The 19,226-nt window shown below is 48.7% G+C and overlaps 1 protein-coding gene across 2 annotated transcripts in view; it reads left to right on the top strand.

Moving 5' to 3' along the window:
* Positions 1-9,072: 9,072 nt before the first annotated feature.
* The window catches only part of micall2a (mical-like 2a), a 92,855-nt gene continuing 82,701 nt past the window's right edge, over positions 9,073-19,226 (top strand). Inside the window, exon 1 of one of the 2 annotated variants that reach the window (XM_078240201.1) lies at positions 9,073-9,851. In XM_078240201.1, the coding sequence (XP_078096327.1) occupies positions 9,709-9,851 (143 nt within the window). In that variant the 5' untranslated portion in view covers positions 9,073-9,708. The remainder of the gene's footprint in view (positions 9,852-19,226) is intronic. The other variant, XM_078240200.1, reaches the window with a different exon arrangement.

Raw genomic sequence — 19,226 nt, 5'->3', positions numbered from 1 at the left:
GGAAACATTCTTGCCGTTTAAACCTGAAGATGAAAGGATTAATCTGAAGATGACAATGATGGAGAGATGCTGAAGGTGTAGACCGGGGAACTGTACGACGCGGTGATAAAGGTTCTGTTACATCTCTGACAGTGTGGGTGTGGGTTAGTCTGTGGAAAGCCCAGCCCGGTAGGCTGCTTCTGGTGTCACCATGGGAGCCAAGTTTCACTCAAAGTCAGGAGGTCATTGCACTGCCTTGATTCAGAAAGATTTCTACATGAAAAAGAAAATAAGATCAGTGGCAGCTAACAGTAAATGCTACCAAGAGGTAATGACAATGCTAAACTAGCTCTGCCAGTCTTTTCTCTGAGTGTGTCAAAGTGATTGGGTGCCAGTCTAAACACTGCAAATGTACAGAGTTCGGGCACATCCACCACCTATCACATGCTTGTCTGACATTGATTCTGGGGCAAAAACAGAAAATGCTGGAAAATCTCAGCAGGTCTGGCAGCATCTGTGGAGAGAGAATAGAGCCAACGCTTCGAGCAGGATGACCCTTCGTCAGAGCCAATGGGGATCTGGACATTTATTGCCCATTCCCAGTTGTCCTGAATGTGGTGCTGGGTCTTCCTGAGCAGTTAGTCTGGCAGTGTGGCTCGCTTGACAACTCTGAAGGGAAGTTGGTGCTGGAGTCACAGATCAGCCCAGAGTGGGTAAGGTAGGCAGAATGTCTGTCTAAACAGTGACTATGCAACAGCTATGGGGGCTAAAATTGTGACATGATTAATATTCATTTGTAGAGAGGATTTAATCATCCAGCACTGAAAGTATGTAGATGTGAAACTTGTTTACCCGGGTATAAATGGAGATGACAGAGTTGTGTTAACAGCTGTGTGAAATTTATGCTTCAACATATCTCAGTGCCTGCCTTGAGTTTCATTCAATTTGAGGGAACAGCACCACCTGGTGGACCAAGGTCTCCAGCAGTCCCTTTAATATAATCATTTCATCAAACTCAAATTACATAGGAACAGGAAGGGGCCATTCACATTTTGTGACTCTTCTATCATTCAATCAGCCCAGGGTTAATCTGTACCTCAACTCCATTTACAAACACTTACCTAATAAAAACTATTACTTCAAAGGTATTTCGCTGGGACGTTCCAAGGTTGTGAAAGGCGTTAGATAAATGTAAGTTCTATCTTCTTTCTTCAAGAGGGTTGCTATTGTTTAAAAGGGGTGGCACGGTGGCACAGTGGTTAGCATTGCTGCCTCACAGCGCCAGGGACCCAGGTTCAATTCCAGCCTTGGGTCACTGTCTGTGTGGGGTCTGCATGTTCTTGTGTCTGTGTGGGTTTCCTCCAGGTGCTTGGTTTCCTCCCACAGTCCAAAGATGTGTAGGTTAGGTGGATTGGCCATGCTAAATTGCCCCTTAGTGTCAGGGGGATTTGCTAGGGTAAATACATGGGGTGATGGGGATAGGGCCTGGGTGGGATTGCTGTCCGTACAGACTCAATGGGCTGAATGGCCTCTTCCTGCACTGTAGGGATTCTATGATGCTTCTATGATTAATCTTGGTCTTGTTGCCTTCAAGTGGCACCCAGTATCCTTTTGGGGGCAGGGATTCCTTTGTGTGGAAAAGTGGTTCTTGATTTCACGCCTTAACAACGAGGCTCTAATTTTGAAGTTGTGACTCCTTGTTTTAAATTCTATCAGAGGAAGTAGCTTCTCTGTACGAACTCCATCAAATCCTTTTGTCATTTAAACTTTTTTCATCAGATTAAACTTCAATCTTCCAAAATGCAGTGAGCATAAACCAATATTATGCAACCTGTCCTCATAGAATCAAAAAATCATGAAAGTTTACGGCACAGAAAGAGGCCATTCTGCCCATCATGTCTGGGCCGGCTGAAAAACGAGCCACCCACAGTTTAATCCCACTTTCCAGCATTTGGTCTCCCGGTTACGGCACATGAGGTACAGATCCAGACACCTTTTAAAATGAGTTGAGGGTTTGTGTCTCTGCTCCCCATTCAGGCAGTGAGTTCCAGACCCTCACAACCTTCTGGATGAGAAATATTTCCTCACCTCCCCTCTAATCCTTCTGCCAATCACTTTAAATCTATGTCCTTGAGTCACTAACCTCTCTGCTGAAGTAAATAGGCCCTTCCTATCCAATCTATCCAACCCCCTCACAATTTTGAAGATCTCAATTAAATCTCCCGGTTCGGTGCATTGACCCGAATAGGTGCCGGACTGTGGCGACTAGGGGAATTTCACAGTAACTTCATTGCAGTGTTAATGTAAGCCTTACTTGTGACTAATAAATAAACTTTAACTTTAATTTAAATTTCCCCTTAGCCTCCTCTGTTCCAAGGAGAACAACCTCAGCCTATCCAATCTTTCAATTTTCCAGTCCTGGTATCATCCTCGTAAACCTCCTCTGCACCCTTCTCTAATGCAATTCCATCCTTTCTTTAATGAGGGGACCAGAACCTCACGCAGTTATGGCCTAACTGATATTTTATACAGTTCCAGCATAACCTCCCTGCTCTTATATGCTATTCCTTACCGAATAAATAAAATAATTCATCTGTCTTAGACACCTTTTCGACCTGTCCTGCTACCTTCAGGGATCTGTGGACATTTACTCCAAGGTCCCTCACTCCCTCTACACCCCACAAAATTAAATAAATTATAGTCCTATATTCAGTTATTGATTTGACTACAAAACACAAATTAGTATTTATATAATTCAAGCAAGGTTGCAAGGCAGCATTTTGCTATTAAATGCCATATTTATAGATCACCTCAATTTACTGAAACATCATAAACACGTCGGAGAATCCATTCTTTTAGAGCTATGCAGCCGAATTGATTAATTTTCTGTGCCAGCCACGTCAGCTGTAACACAATTGTTAGAACTGTCACCACCTAATCCGATAGGTTGATGCCAATGGGAACAATTTCTCTATTATGTCCACACCCCTCATGATTTTGAACACCTCTATCAAATCTCTTCTCAACTTTCTCTTCTCTAAGGAGAACAGCCCCAGGTTCTCTGATCTATCCTTGTATCTGAAGGCCCTCATCCCGAGAATCATTCCTGTAAATCTTTTCTGCACCGGTGCCCAGAATTGGACACAGCTGCTCAGGCTGAACCAATGTTTTGCAAAGGTTCATACTATCCTCTTTGCTTTTGTACTCTCTGCCTCTCTTTATAAAGCTCAGGATTCACTGTGCTTTTTGATCCCTTCCTGAACCTGATCTGCTACCTTTATCGATTTGTGTACATATTCCCCCATGTTACTCTTCTCCTGTACCCACTTTAGAATTGTGCTTTTTATTCTCTATTGCCTCGCCTTGGTCTTCTGACCAAAATGTATCACCTCACACCCCTCTGCATCTGTTACTCCACCAACCTTTACATGTCTTTTTGAAGTCTATTACCGCCCTGCTCGCAGTTAACAATACTGCCAAAGTTTTTATCATCTGTGAGTGTTTAAATTGTGCTCTGCAAACCCAAGTCTAGTATGCTAATGTTTATCAAGAAAAACAGTGTCCCGATACTGACCGCTGACCAAGACCACGATATGCCTTCCTCTTGTCCGAAAAACAGCTGTTTGCCATGACTCAGTGTTTCCTGTCACTCAGCTAACCCCATATCCAAGCTGTTAATGTCCCTTTTATTCCATTGGCTTTGATTTTGCTGACACTATCATGTGGCACTTTATTGAATGCCTTTTGGCAATGTATGGATACCTCATCAACCACATTGCCCACATCAACCCTCCCTGTTACCCTGCCAAAAAACTCAATTGAGTCGGTTAAGCACAATTAGTCTTCCATTGACTTTCATTAATTAATCCACACTTGTCCTGGTGACTGCTAATTTTGTCTTGGATTATCATTACTAAAAGCTTTCTCGGCCCCGAGGTTTAACTGACTGGAGAAGAGGGAGGGTGGGAGGGGCAGTGAGATAGGAGGGGGAGGGATGGAGGATGGAGGGTGGGAGTGGAGGGGGAGGTGGGACAGGAGAGGGAGGGGAGGGGAGGAGGGACTGGAGGGGGATGGAGGGAGAGGTGGGTTAGAAGGGGGAGGGAGTGTGGGAGAGGGAGGTAGGACAGGAGTGGCAGGGTGGGAGGGGGAGGGAGTATGGGGGGAGGTGGGATAAGAGGGGGAGGGAGGGTGGGGAGGAGGAGGTGGGATGGGGAAGGAGGGAGGGGGAGGTGAGATAGGAGGGGAGGGATGGGGAGGGGGAGGTGGGACAGGAGGGGGAGGGGGAGGGAGGGATGTTGCAATGTTTATTTAATGGATGATGACAAATCTTTAACCTGAGGACCAATGCCTCTACATCATAAAGAACAGTGACAGCTAGTGCATGTGGGCAGTTTTGAAATTGCTGCATATCTCACTTGGATTGTGGGACAGAGTGCAAAATAATGACCAGCTTTTAGAAATGGAACTTTGCGTAACATGTGGTGATGTGTGAGTGCAGGAGAGGGGCTTGGGGCTGAGGGGTAGTTTTGGGGGCAGCACAGTAGAGGGAGATTTATTCTGCATTGAACCAATTGGCTTTGATGTGGTATTAAGGTGTAATAAATTATCACATCGGGGAAATGCCAGAACTCCAGCATTCTACTCCTTTCAAGCAAAATTCCATCCCTCAAAAAAATATAAACAAGGAAAAATATGATTAGAAAATGTGAAAGGAAACACTGTCCAACGTCTCCATGTCAACCCAAGCTGCAGGGGGTCAAAGTTCACAAGGTTTTCTGACGTTTTCCAATTGCCATCAGTTACATTCAGATCACTTATTTCCATTCTCAACAACATCCAGAGCTGGGCTGAGAGGTGGCAAATGGAGTTTAATGCGGAAAAGTGTGAAGTGATTCACTTTGGAAGGAGTAACAGGAATACAGAGTACTGGGCTAATGGTAAGATACTTGGTAGTGTGGATGAACAGAGGGATCTGGGTGTCCATGTGCATAGATCCCTGAAAGTTGGCACCCAGGTTGATAGGGTTGTTAAGAAGGTGTACGGTGTGTTAGCTTTTATTGGTAGAGGGATTGAGTTTCGGAGCCAGGAGGTCATGTTGCAACTGCACAAAACTCTGGTGCGGCCGCACTTGGAGTATTGCGTACAGGTCTGGTCGCCGCATTATAGGAAGGATGTGGAAGTGTTGGAAAGGGTGCAGAGGAGATTTACCAGGATGTTGCCTGGTATGGTGGGAAAATCGTATGAGGAAAGGCTGAGGGTCTTGAGGTTGTTTTCGTTAGAGAGAAGGTTAAGAGGTGACTTAATAGAGGCATACAAGATGATCAGAGGATTAGATAGGGTGGATAGTGAGAGCCTTTTTCCTCGGATGGTGATGGCTAACACTAGGGGACATAGCTTTAAATTGAGGGGTGATAGATATAGGACAGATGTTAGAGGGAGGTTCTTTACGCAGAGAGTAGTAAGGGCGTGGAATGCCCTGCCTGCAGCAGTAGTGGACTCGTCAACATTAAGAGCATTCAAATGGTTATTGGATAAACATATGGATGATATTGGAATAGTGTAGGTTAGATGGGCTTTAGATTGGTTTCACTGGTCGGCGCAACATCGAGGGCCGAAGGGCCTGTACTGCGCTGTAATGTTCTATGTTCTATATCCTGAACACAGATAAATAACCACACACATCTGCATGATTTTACATGTGATTCTTACACAGGTAGATTACAGAAAGGACAATGTCCAACATGCTGATTTGTATCAACATTTCACCAGGAATTGCTTCTATCACACTCTGCAAAATCTGCTCATCTCAGCACAGGTGTGGGAGAGGCTTATTCCCGAGTGTGGGAGGGGCTTATTTCCAGGTGTGGGAGGGATTTATTCCCAGGTGTGGGCGGGGTTTATTCCCAGGTGTGGGAGGGGTTTATTACCGAGTGTGGGAGGGGTTTATTCCCAGATGTGGGAGGGTGTTACTCCCAGGTGTTGGAAGGGTTTATTCCCACTGTGGGAGGTGTTTTTTCCCAGATGTGGGAGGGTTTTATTCCCAGGTGTGGGAGCGGTTTATTCCCAGGTGTGGGAGGAGTTTATTCCCAGGTGTGGGAGGGGTTTATCCCCAGGTGTGGGAGGGGTTTATTCCCAGGTGTGGGAGTGGTTTATTCCCAGGTGTGGGAGGAGTTTATTCCCAGGTGTGGGAGGAGTTTATTCCCAGGTGTGGGCGGGGTTTATTCCCAGATGTGGGATGGTTTTACTCCCAGGTGTGGGAGGGATTTATTCCCAGGTGTGGGACGGTTTATTCCCAGTGTGGGAGGGGTTTATTCCCAATGTGGGAGGGATTTATTCCCAGGTGTGGGAAGGGTTTATTCCTAGGTTTTTTATTCCAAGGTGAGGAAGGAGTTTATATCCAGGTGTGGGAGGGTTTTATTCCCAGATGTGGGAGGGGTTTATTCCCAGGTGTGGGAGGGGTTTATTCCCAGGTGTGGGAGTGGTTTATTCCCAGGTGTGGGCGGGGTTTATTCCCAGGTGTGGGAGGGGTTTATTCCCGCATGTGGGAGGGGTTTATTCCCGCATGTGGGAGGGGTTTATTCCCAGATGTGGGAGAGTTTTACTCCCAGGTGTGGGAGGGATTTATTCCCAGGTGTGGGACGGTTTTATTCCCAGTGTGGGAGGGGTTTATTCCCAATGTGGGAGGGATTTATTCCCAGGTGTGGGAAGTGTTTATTCCTAGGTTTTTTATTCCAAGGTGAGGAAGGAGTTTATTCCCAGGTGTGGGAGGGTTTATTCCCAGATGTGGGAGGCGTTTATTCCCAGATGTGGGAGGGGTTTATTCCCAGGTGTGGGAGGGGTTTATTCCCAGGTGTGGGAGGGGTTTATTCCCAGGTGTGGGAGTGGTTTATTCCCCGGTGTGAGAGCGGTTTATTCCCAGGTGTGGGAGGAGTTTATTCCCAGGTGTGGGACGAGTTTATCCCCAGGTGTGGGAGTGGTTTATTCCCAGGTGTGGGAGTGGTTTATTCCCAGGTGTGGGAGGAGTCTATTCCCAGGTGTGGGAGGAGTTTATTCCCAGGTGTGGGCGGGGTTTATTCCCAGGTGTGGGAGGGGTTTATTCCCGCATGTGGGAGGGGTTTATTCCCAGGTGTGGGAGGGTTTTGTTCCCAGATGTGGGAGGGGTTTATTCCCAGGTGTGGGAGGGATTTGTTCCCAGATGTGGGAGGGCTTTATTCCCAGGTGTGGGAGGAGTTTATTCCCAGGTGTGGGAGGAGTTTATTCCCAGGTGTGGGAGGAGTTTATCCCCAGGTGTGGGAGTGGTTTATTCCCAGGTGTGGGAGTGGTTTATTCCTAGGTGTGGGAGGAGTTTATTCCCAGGTGTGGGAGGAGTTTATTCCCAGGTGTGGGCGGGGTTTATTCCCAGGTGTGGGAGGGGTTTATTCCCAGGTGTGGGAGGGGTTTATTCCCAGGTGTGGGAGGGGTTTATTCCCAGGTGTGGGAGGGGTTTATTTCCAGGTGTGGGAGGAGTTTATTCCCAGGTGTGGGAGGAGTTTATTCCCAGGTGTGGGAGGAGTTTATTCCCAGGTGTGGGAGTGGTTTATTCCCAGGTGTGGGAGTGGTTTATTCCTAGGTGTGGGAGGAGCCTATTCCCAGGTGTGGGAGGAGTTTATCCCCAGGTGTGGGAGTGGTTTATTCCCAGGTGTGGGAGTGGTTTATTCCTAGGTGTGGGAGGAGTCTATTCCCAGGTGTGGGAGGAGTTTATCCCCAGGTGTGGGAGTGGTTTATTCCCAGGTGTGGGAGTGGTTTATTCCTAGGTGTGGGAGGAGTCTATTCCCAGGTGTGGGAGGAGTTTATCCCCAGGTGTGGGAGTGGTTTATTCCCAGGTGTGGGAGTGGTTTATTCCTAGGTGTGGGAGGAGTCTATTCCCAGGTGTGCGAGGAGTTTATTCCCAGGTGTGGGAGTGGTTTATTCCCAGGTGTGGGAGTGGTTTATTCCTAGGTGTGGGAGGAGTCTATTCCCAGGTGTGGGAGGAGTTTATCCCCAGGTGTGGGAGTGGTTTATTCCCAGGTGTGGGAGTGGTTTATTCCTAGGTGTGGGAGGAGTCTATTCCCAGGTGTGGGAGGAGTTTATTCCCAGGTGTGGGCGGGGTTTATTCCTAGGTGTGGGAGGAGTCTATTCCCAGGTGTGGGGGGAGTTTATTCCCAGGTGTGGAATGGGATTATTCCCCGGTGTGGGAGGGGTTTATTGCCAGGTGTGGGAGGGGTTTATTCCCAGATGTGGGAGGGGTTTATTCCCCGGTGGCAGGGGATTATTCCCAGGTGTGGGAGGGATTTATTCCCAGGTGTGGGAGTGGTTTATTCCCAGGTGTGGGAGGGGTTTATTCCCCGTTGTGGGAGGGATTTATTCCCAGGGGTGGGAGGGGATTATTCCCAGGGGTGGGAGGGGATTATCCCTAGGTATGGGAGGGATTTATTCCCAGGTGTGGAAGGGGTTTATTCCCAGGTGTGGGAGGGGTTTATTCTCAGGTGTGGGTGGGGTTTATTCCGATTGTGGGAGGGGCTTACTCCCAGGCGTGGTAGCAGTTTATCCCCAGGTGTGGGAGGGGTTTATTCCCAGGTGTGGGAGGGGTTTATTCCCAGGTGTGGGAGGGGTTTATTCCCAGGGTGTGGGAGGCGTTTATTCCCAGGCGTGGGAGGGGTTTATTCCCAGGGTTGGGAGGGGACTATTCCCAGTGTGGGAGGGGTTTATTCCTAGTGTTGGGAGGGGATTATTCCCAGTGTGGGAGGGGTTTTTCCCAGTGTGGGAGGGGTATATTCCCAGGGGTGGGAGGGGATTATTCCCAGTGTGGGAGGGGTTTATTCCCAGTGTGGGAGGGGTTTATTCCCAGGTGTGGGAGGAGTCTATTCCCAGGTGTGGGAGGAGTTTATCCCCCAGTGTGAGAGGGGCTTATTCCCAGGTGTGGGAGGGGTTTATTCCCAGGGGTGGGAGGAGTTTATTCCCAGGTGTGGGAGGAGTTTATTCCCAGGGGTGGGAGGAGTTTATTCCCAGGTTTGGGAGGGGTTTATTCCCAGGTGTGGGAGGGGTTTATTCCCAGTGTGGGAGGGGTTTATTCCCAGGGCTCGGAGGGGATTTGGAAAGTGCTAATTTTTTTGTTTTGAACTCAGGCCATTTCCAAGTGGAAAGCCCCAGTGTTCGGCAGCCAGTGGCAGCTGTCAGGAGCTGTGTGTGACTCTGGGTTCTCTGCCTGTCTGTGTGTCAGGCTATCTGTGTGTAAGTCTGTCTGTGTGTCTGTCTGTCAGTGTGTCAGCTGTCTGTGTATCAGTCTGTCTGTATTTCATAGTGACTCCCAGTCAGTTTCCTGCCTCATTTCTCCCGGGGGAGATCCGGGCAGACTGCTTCTCTCTCTCTGTCTGTATATACATCTCTTTTATCATCTGCTTTCCCAAACTCTGCTCCTGGAACTTCTCTCAAAGTGTTTCTGTTCTTTCCCGCTTCTCCCGCGGATCTGCTCTCCAGCTTTTTAAAAATGGCTCTGTAAACTTTTGAGTTCTGTATGTGCTTCATGCAACTTCTTCTCTCCCTGCCTCTCGATCTCCTTAACCTACTCTTATCTATCTTTTCTCCTCACCTCCCTCTCTATACTTTCTCTTTCACTTTTCTTCCCTCTTATTTCCCCCTCTCCTCTCTGTCCCCTTGTCCCGGATTTCCTGGTAGCCGGCTTCTTTCTGTCTTGTGCTCAGTGGAGTGGCCATGGCCGCGATCAAAGCGCTGCAGCAATGGTGTAAGAAGCAGTGTGAGGGATATGGAAATGTGGAGATCACCAACATGACGACTTCGTGGCGGGATGGACTCGCTTTCTGTGCGGTCTTGCATCGCTTCAGACCCGACCTCATGTAAGCCAGAGATTCACAGCGAATTACTCTCTTCCCCAAATGAGGAAGGAGCAATTTATGTTTCTCCCTGTATGTGTGTGTGTGTGTGTTTGTTAGAGGGGGAGGGCAAACAGCACCAACTTCAATGCCCCCAGACAGAATGGACTAATGCCCTCAGGCCGGGGCTGAACCGCACTCGAACCCCCTCGTTTGCTACCCAATAACCCGACTTAAACCGTTCTGCGGTCCGCTGCAAAAATGGGAAAAATGCATCTTGAGTTTTGATGACATTTTACTCTTGGCACTGGGAACAGGGATGAAATTCCCCAGGCATCAGTACTTTGGGAATGGGGACAAGGATGTACCATCTGCATGTTTGAACAGCTGGGGAGGGGATCTGATCTCCAAGGCAGGGCTAGCAGGAGGAATTCCCAGTTTAGTGTGTGCAGAGCTGGCCAGTTTGTGAGATGCCTTGTCTAATGTGGAGTTTTGATGATAACTAGCTCAGACTGGGCGGCTGTGTGTCCATATACACGTGTGTGTATATATAGCCCTCTCCTGCTACTGTTCCCGGTCTGATGTCTGAGTTTTAGCGCCGCTTTCACAGGCTCCAGCTGTTTCTGATGGAAGATTTCTTTACAAGGGCTGATGTTTGCGCCAGTGGTGTTGCTAATGGTGAACAGCTGCAGGGGAGCAGGAAGCTATTCCGGAGAGGATCTGGGCTGGGAATTCCTGATATTGAGCAATTTCAGTAATATCTGTAAAATTAGCAATTACAATGCGGCATTCCTTCGCCAATCATCAAATTCCGGTCTTCCTGCTCGGACTCTTCCAGATGTGGCGGCACCAAATGAGTTACTCAGCCTGAGTGTCAGATCGTATCTAAACAGATGTGGCAGCTGTAACTTCACACAGCAAGATTCCACAAAGAGCAGGGACGCAACTGGAGTTTTTGGTGGTGGGGATTAGGAACCAGCCCGTGAGAGCTGGAGACGGAGGGGGATGGGGGGGGGGGGGGATTTTGGGATGGGATGTTGGGGATGGAGTGATTCTGGGATGGGATGTTGGGGATTGGGACTGATTTTGGGATGGGGTGTTGGGAACAGGGAGTGATTTTAGGATGGGGTGTTGGGGATGGAGTGATTTTTTTATGGGGTGTTGGGAATGGGAGCTGATTTTAGGAGGTGGTGTTGGGGATGGGAAGTGATTTTGGGATGGGATGTTGGGGATGGAGTGATTTTGCGATGGGGTGTTGGGAACAGGGAGTGATTTCGGGATGGGATGTTGGGGATGGAGTGATTTTGGGATGGGGTGTTGGGAATGGGGAGTGATTTGGGGATAAGGTGTTGGGGATGGGTGTGATTTTGGCTTGGGGTGTTGGGGATGGGGAGTGATTCTTGGACGGGATGTTGGGGATTGGGACTGATTTTGGGATGGGGTGTTGGAGATGGAGTGATTTTGGGATGGGGTGTTGGGAATGGGGAGTGATTTGGGGATGGGGTGTTGGGAATGGAGTGATTTGGGGACGGGGAGTGAATTTGGGATGAGGTGTTGGGAATGGAGTGATTTTGGGATGGGGTGCTGGGGATGGGGAATGATTTTGGGATGGGCTGTTGGGAAAGGGCAGTGTTTTTGGGATGGGCTGTTGGAGATGGTGTGATTTTGGGTTGGGGTGTTGGGGATGGAGTGATCTTTTTTGGGGTGTTGGGGATGGAGTGATTTTTTGATGGGGTGTTGGGGATGGGAGTGATTTTGGGATGGGGTGTTGGGAATGGGGAGTGATTTTGGGATGGGGTGTTGGGGATGGAGTGATTTTGGGATGGGGAATTGGGGATAGAGTGATTTTGGGTTGGGGTGTTGTGAATGGAATGATTTTTGGATGGGGTGTTGGAGATGGGGAGTACATTTGGGATGGTATTTGGGCATGGAGTGATTTTGGATGGGGGCAGTTGGGGATGGGGAGTGATTTTGGGATGGGGTGTTGGGGATGGGGAGTGATTCTTGGATGGGATGTTGGGGATTGGGACTGATTTTGGGATGGGGTGTTGGAGATGGAGTGATTTTGGGATGGGGTATTGGGGATGGAGTGATTTTGGGATGGGATGTTGGGAAAGGGGAGTGATCTTGGGATGGGGCATTGGAGATGGGGAGTGATTTTGGGATGGGGTGTTGGGGATGGGAACTGATTTTGGGATTGGGTGTTGCGGATGGATTGATTTTGGTCTGGTGTGTTGGGAATGGGGAGTGATTTTGGGATCGGGTGTTTAGTTGGGGAGTGATTTTGGGATGGGATGTTGGGGATGGAGTGATTTTGGGCTGGGGTGTTGGGGATGGGGAGTGATTTTGGAATGGGGTGTTGGGGAATTGGGTGATTTGGAATGGGGTGTTGGGGATGGAGTGATTTTGGGATGGGGTGTTGGGGATGGAGTGATTTTGGGATGGGATGTTGGGAAAGGGGAGCGAGCTTGGGATGGGGAGTGATTTTGGGATGGGGTGTTGGAGATGGGAACTGATTTTGGGATGTGGTGTTGCGGATGGGGTGATTTTGGTATGGTGTGTTGGGAATGGGGAGTGATTTTGGGATCGGGTGTTTAGTTGGGGAGTGATTTTGAGATGGGGTGTTGCGGATGGAGTGATTTTGGGATGCGGTGTTGGGAATGGAGTGATTTTGGGATGGGGTGTTGGGAATGGGGAGTGATTTTGGGATGGGGTGTTGGGGATGGGGAGTGATTTTGGGATGGGGTGTTGGGGAAGGAGGTGAGTTTGGGATGGGGTGTTGGGGATGGGGAGTGATTTTGGAATGGGGTGTTGGGGATAGAGTGATTTTGGGATGAGGTGTTGGGAATGGGGAGTATTTTTGGGATGGGGTGTTGGGGGTGGAGTGATTTTGGGATTCGGTGTTGGGAATGGGGAGTGAATTTGGGATGGGGTGTTGGGGAGTGATTTTGGGATGGGTTGTTGAGAATGGAGAGTGATTTTGGGATGGGGTGTTGGGAATGGAGTGATTGGGGGATGGGGTGAATTTGGCATGGGATATTGGGGATGGAATGATTTTGGTATGGGATGTTGGGAATGGCGAGCGATCTTGGGATGGGGTGTTTAGATGGGGAGTGATTTTGGGATGGTGTGTTGGGGATGGGGGTGATTTTGGGATGGGGTGTTGGGGATGGAGTGATTTTGGGATGAGATCTTGGGGATGGAGTGCTTTTGGGATGGGGTGTTGGGGATGGCGAGTGATTTTGGGATGGGGTGTTGGGGATGGCGAGTGATTTTGGGATAGGGTGATGGGGATGGAGTGATTTGGGGATGGGATGTTGGAGATGGGGAGTAATTTTGGGATGGGGTATTGGGAATGGGTAGTGATCTTGGGATGGGGGTGTTGGTGATGGAGAGTGATTTTGGGATGGGGTGTTGGGGGTGGGAACTGATTTTGGGATGGGGCGTTGCGGATGGAGTGATTTTGGTATGGCGTATTTGGAATGGGAAGTGATTTTGGGATCGGGTGTTTAGATGGGGAGTGATTTTGGGATGGCGTGATGGGGGGTGATATTGGGATGGGGTGTTGGGGATGGATAAATTTTGGGAAGGGATGTTGGGGATTGAGTGATTTTGGGATGGGGTGTTAGGGATGGAGTGATTTTGGGATGGGGTGTTGGGAATGGGGAGTGCTTTTGGGATAGGGTGTTGGGAATGGAGAGCGATTTTGGGGTGGGTTGTTGGGGATGGGGAGTGATTTCGGGATGGGGTGTGGGGAACGGGAGTGGATTTGGGATCGGGTGTTGGGGATGGAGTGATTTTGGGATGGGGTGTTGGGAATGGAGAGTGATTTTCGGATGGGTTTTTGGGAATGGAGTGATTTTGGGATGAGGTGTTGGGGATGGGGAGTGATTTTGGGATGGGGTGTTTTAGATGGAGTGAATTTGTAATGGGGTGTTGGGAATGGGCATTGATTTTGTAATGGGCTGTTGGGGATGCAGTGATTTTTTGATGGCGTGTAGAGAATGGAGAGTGATTTTAGGATGGAGTGCTGGGAATGGGGAGTGATTATGGGATGGGGTGTTGGGAATGGCCAGTGATTTGGGGGTAAGGTGTTGGGGATGGGGAATGATTTTGGGATGGGATGTTGGGGATAGGGAGCGAATTGGGGATGGGGTGTTGTTGATGGAGTGATTTTGGGATGGAGTGTGGGGGATGGGGAATCATTTTGGAATGGGATGTTGGGGATGGGAATGATTTTGTGATGGGGTGTTGGGGATGGGGAGTGATTTTGTGATGGGGTGTTGGGGATGGAGTGATTTTGGGATGGGGTGTTGGGAATGGAGTGATTTTGGGATGGGGTGTTGGGAATAGGGGGTGTTGATTTTGGGATGGGGTGTTGAGAATGCGGTGTGGTTTTGGATGGGGTGTTGGAGAAGGAGATTGATTTTAGGATGGGGCGTTGGGGATGGAGTGATTTTGGGATGGAGTGTTCGGGATGGGGAATGATTTTGGGATGGGATGTTGGGGATGGAGTGATTTTGCAATGGGGTGTTGGGGAAGGGGCGTGATTTTGGGATGGGGTGTTGGGGATGGAGTGATTTTGGGATGGGGTGTTGGGAATGGAGTGATTTTCGGATGTGGTGTTGGGAATAGGTAGTGATCTTGGGATGGGATTGTGGGAATGGGCAGTGATTTTGGGATGGGATGTTGGAGATGGTGTGATTTTGGGATGGGGTGTTGGGAATGGGCTTTGATTTGGGGATAAGGTGTTGGGGATGAGGGGTGATTTTGGAATGGGGTGTTGGGGATGGGGAGTGATTTTGTGATGGGGTGTTGGGAATGGAATGATTTTGGGATGGGGTGTTGAGAATGGGGAGTGATTTTGGAATGCAGTATTGGGGATGGGGAATGATTTTTGGATGAGATGTCGGGGATGGGGAGTGATTTTGGGATTTGTTGTTGGGGATGGAGTGATTTTGGGACGGGGTGTTTGGAATGGGCAGTGATTTGGGGATAAGGTGTTGGGGATGGGCGGTGATTTTGGGATGGGGTGATGGGGATGGAGTGATTTTTTGATGGGGCGTTGAGAATGGAGAGTGATTTTGGGATGGGATGTTGGGAATAGGGAGTGATTTTGGGATGGGGTGTTGGGGATGGGGCGTGATTTTGGGATGGGGTTTAGGGATGGAGTGATTTTGGGATAGGGTATTGGGAATAGGGAGTGATTTTGGGATGGGGCATTGGGGATGGGGAGTGATTTTGGGATGGAGTGTTGGGGAAGGAGTGATTTTGGGATGGGATGTTGGGGATGGAGTGATTTTGGGATGGGGACTGATTTTGGGATGGGGACTGATTTTGGGATGGGATGTTGTGGATAGGGAGTGATTTTGTGATGTGGTGTTGAGGATGGGGAGTGATTTTTGATGGGACGTTGGGAATGGGGAGCAATTTTGTGATTGTGTGTTCGGGATCTGGAATGATTTTGGGATGGGGTGTTGGGAATGTGGAGTGATTTTGGGTTGGGGTGTTGGAGATGGAGTGATTTTGGGATGGGGTGTTGGGGATGGGAGGTGATATTGGGAAGGGGTGTTGGGGATGGTGAGGTATTTTGCGATATGGTATTGGGGATGGAGAGTCTTTGGGACAATGTGTAGGAGGTAGTCGTGATTAACAGGCCAGTGAGAACCTGTAATTGTCTTCAGCTTTGATGAGGGTTTGGCAGCGAGTAGGTGAAGGATTGAGGTCAGGAAACCTGGTGGTAGGAGTTTCTCTGAGTCTGGGGCAGGAAATAATTAACAATGTTTTACTCTGTTTTCAAGCCGCAACAGAAAGTGATCAGTATGGAGAGGTGGGAGGGATTGAATACTGGAGTTGGGGAAATAGAGTTGAGGGGGCTGGTTGGAGTGTCTGATCACAGGAATTGGCAGTGCACCCAAGTTAGATCCAGCAGGTGAGGTGAAAAGGCTCTGACCCCCTGGCCCTGCAGACCCTTGCTTTCCTTTAGCTGCAGGGGTTCCTCCAGCCTGGTGTTCTGGCCAGTTTCAATTTAATTTGAAATCAGGGGACAAATGAGGGTACCAACCTCAGGGGAATATTGAAATTGCCGAACTCACCCGCTGCGGGGCAACCCACCTGTGTTAAAACTTAAAGTGGCGGGTTGGTCTTGTGTTTGAGTCAAATTGCAAATTTCTAACACTTTATTCTCCCAAACAACCCTGTTTGAGGAGGTTAAAATTCCCTCCTTAATTTTGAAATGATACTGGACAAATCTTGGTGGGCGAAAGCTTTACCTGTTTAATTCCTTCTACTTTAGTGCAAGTGTTAATATGTTTATTTTAAAGGAATTAATACCTCTGATTAAATTAGCTGCTAATCCAATTGCACTCCAACACATTCAGCAATTGCGCTCTAAGAATTGCCTCAAGTCAGTGTGGGACCCACACCCCTTCTCCTTCTGCAGCTTGTGTTCTGCTTTGTTAAGGGGCCCTTGTCTTTATTACTTCTCAGTGGTACAGTGTACTGAAATAAATTGCAATGAGTCTGTCATGGGATGGGATGGGTTCTGATTGAGCCAATGTACTGCTATTGTGGTTGAATGTCACAGTGCTGACTAAAAATGGGAGCGTTTTTTTTAATAGTCAATGTTTTTTAGGATGTTTATGCAGCATCAGGAGTGGCTGGACCTGGGTCTAATCTCAAATCAACAGTTTCCAGTGTTGCAAAGTGGTGTCCAGTGAGCGCAGGATTGGCTACTCAAACATGTGCCCATGCCCCCAATCTCCATTGCCAAATGGAACATCAGGAGCTGCCAATGGACCAGAGGAACACAAGAACACAAGAGATAGGAACAGAAGTTTACCACATGGCCCATTGAGCCAGTTGCTTCATTCAGTACAATCATGGCTGATTCTGGGCTTCAGCACCTTCCCACCTACTCCCCATATTCCATGGTTCCCTGAGAGATCAAAGTCTGTCTACCCCAGCCTTACATGTATTTAATAATGGAGCAGCCTATAGGCTAGAGAATTCCAAAGATTCACAACCCTTTGAATGAAGAAATTTCTCTTCATCTCAGTCCTAAATAATTGACTATCCTGAGTGTGTGTCCCGTGTTCCAGGTTCGCCGACCAGTAGAAACAATCTCTCAGTGTCTACCCTGTCAAGCCCCTTCAGCACCTTGTATGTTTCAATCAGATCAGCCCTCATTCTTCTGAACTTCAGAGAATATAGACCCGACTTACTCAGCCTCTCATCACAGACAACTCTCTCATTCTAGGGACCAGTCTAGTGAACCTTCACTGTTGCACCTCCAATGAAAGTATATCCCCTTCCTTAAATATGGAGACCAAAACTGCACACAATACTCCAGGTGTTGTCTCACCAAAATCTGCGCAATTATAGCAAGACTTGCTTATTCTTGTACTCTAATCCCCTTGCAATAAAGGGTGACACGGTAGCACAGTGGTTAGCACTGCCACTTCACAGCGCCAGGGACCCGGGTTCGATTCCTGGCTTGGGTTGCTATCTGTGTGGAGTTTGCATGTTCTCCCCGTGTCTGCGTGGGTTTCTTCCGGGTGCTCTGATTTCCTCCCACATTCTGAAAGACGTGCTGGTTAGGTGCATTGACCCGAACAGGCACCGGACTGTGGCGACTAGGGGAATTTCACAGTAACTGTAGCCTGGAATCCACTTGTGATCTTTCACCCATTGAGATGCTGCTATTCCAGACTGTTACAGACCTCCATGTGAAATGAATGGGAAATGAGCGAGCAGCAAGGGAATAAATCCAATGGCTGTGATTGGCCGAGGAGAAGAATAGAGAGCCAATCACTGGACTTGGAGGGGAATAGAGGGCCAATCTCTGGACTTGGAGGGGAATAGAGGGCCAATCACTGGACTTGGAGGGGAATAAAGGGCCAATCACTGGACTTGGAGGGGAATAGAGGGCCAATCACTGGACTTGGAGGGGAATAGAGGGCCAATCTCTGGATTTGGAGGGGAAAAGAGGACCAATCACTGGACTTGGAGGGGAATAGAGGGCCAATCATTGGACTTGGGGGGGAATAGAGGGCCAATCACTGGACTTGGAGGGGAGACACACCCATGTCCAACCCACTGAGAGAAAAAGAACAAAATAAGTTTCTTAGAACAGCTAGTTAGTACAGACAGCACTGAGGAGAGTGCCAAGGACATGATGTCATAGAAATCATAGAAACCCTACAGTGCAGAAGGAGGCCATTCGGCCCATCGAGTTTGCACCGACCACAATCCCACCCGGCCCTACCCCCATATCCTTACATATTTACCCACTAATCCCTCTAACCCATGCATCTCAGGACTCTAAGGGGCAATTTTTAAGCATGGCCAATCAACCTAACCCGCACATCTTTGGACTGTGGGAGGAAACAGGAGCACCCGGAGGAAACCCACGCAGACACGAGGAGAATGTGCAAACTCCACACAGACAGTGACCCAAGCCGGGAATCGAACCCAGGTCCCTGGAGCTGTGAAGCAGCAGTGCTAACCACTGTGCTACTGTGCCGCCCAGAATGTGCAAACTCCACACAGACAGTGACCCAAGCCGGGAATCGAACCCAGGTCCCTGGAGCTGTGAAGCAGCAGTGCTAACCACTGTGCTACCGTGCCGCCAATGTGTGATTGTAATACAGAGTCTCATTGATTCAGATGGTATCCCACATTTTAAACATTTACTATAGCACGAGAAACACTTCAGAAATAAGATTGTTGCAGTACTCTCAGCTAAAACTTTGATGCCAGCAACATAACTCGCACCAAGTTCCCTTCACCCTTTACCCTTGTGCCTGTTGATCTACAAAGGTTCCTGATCCAGCAATACCTGTCCAGCTGATCCTGTGAAACATTAAAATATCTGATTGGATCACTGCCAAAGACACTAAAACTAATGTCGTTGCCTGTGTCCCTATCTATTTATGTCTTCTTCCCTTAAAGCCTTTCTTTCTGCTTCCCCCCCCCTCTCTCTCTGCCTCTCTCCCCCCTCTGTGTCTCTGTTTTACTCTATCTCCCTTGCTGTCTCTCTCTCCCTGTGCCCCTCTCTCCCTTTGCCTTCTCTCCCTCTGCCCCTCTCTCCTTCTCCTCCTCTATCCTTCTCCCTATGTCCCTCTCTCCCTCTCCCTTCTCTCCCTTTCTCTCTGCCCCTCTCTTTCCTCTCTCTGCTTCAGCCCATGTCACTCTACTTGTGTTAGTGTGTGTGTCTTTCTCTCTCTCTCTCCCTCCCTCCGTCTGTACATCAAACCTGGAATCTTTAATGGATGATTAGGAGTTACAAACTGGACAGACAATCTGTGTGATAAATGTAAAGACTGATTCACTGTTGTAACCGGTCCACTAATTAAACACTGAACCACGTTTGCCAAGGGAACTAAAGTCTTGAAGCAA

This window comes from Mustelus asterias, chromosome 23 (assembly GCF_964213995.1).
Source record: "Mustelus asterias chromosome 23, sMusAst1.hap1.1, whole genome shotgun sequence".
Classification (NCBI taxonomy): domain Eukaryota; kingdom Metazoa; phylum Chordata; class Chondrichthyes; order Carcharhiniformes; family Triakidae; genus Mustelus; species Mustelus asterias.
This window is presented reverse-complemented; position numbering and strand designations above follow the sequence as displayed.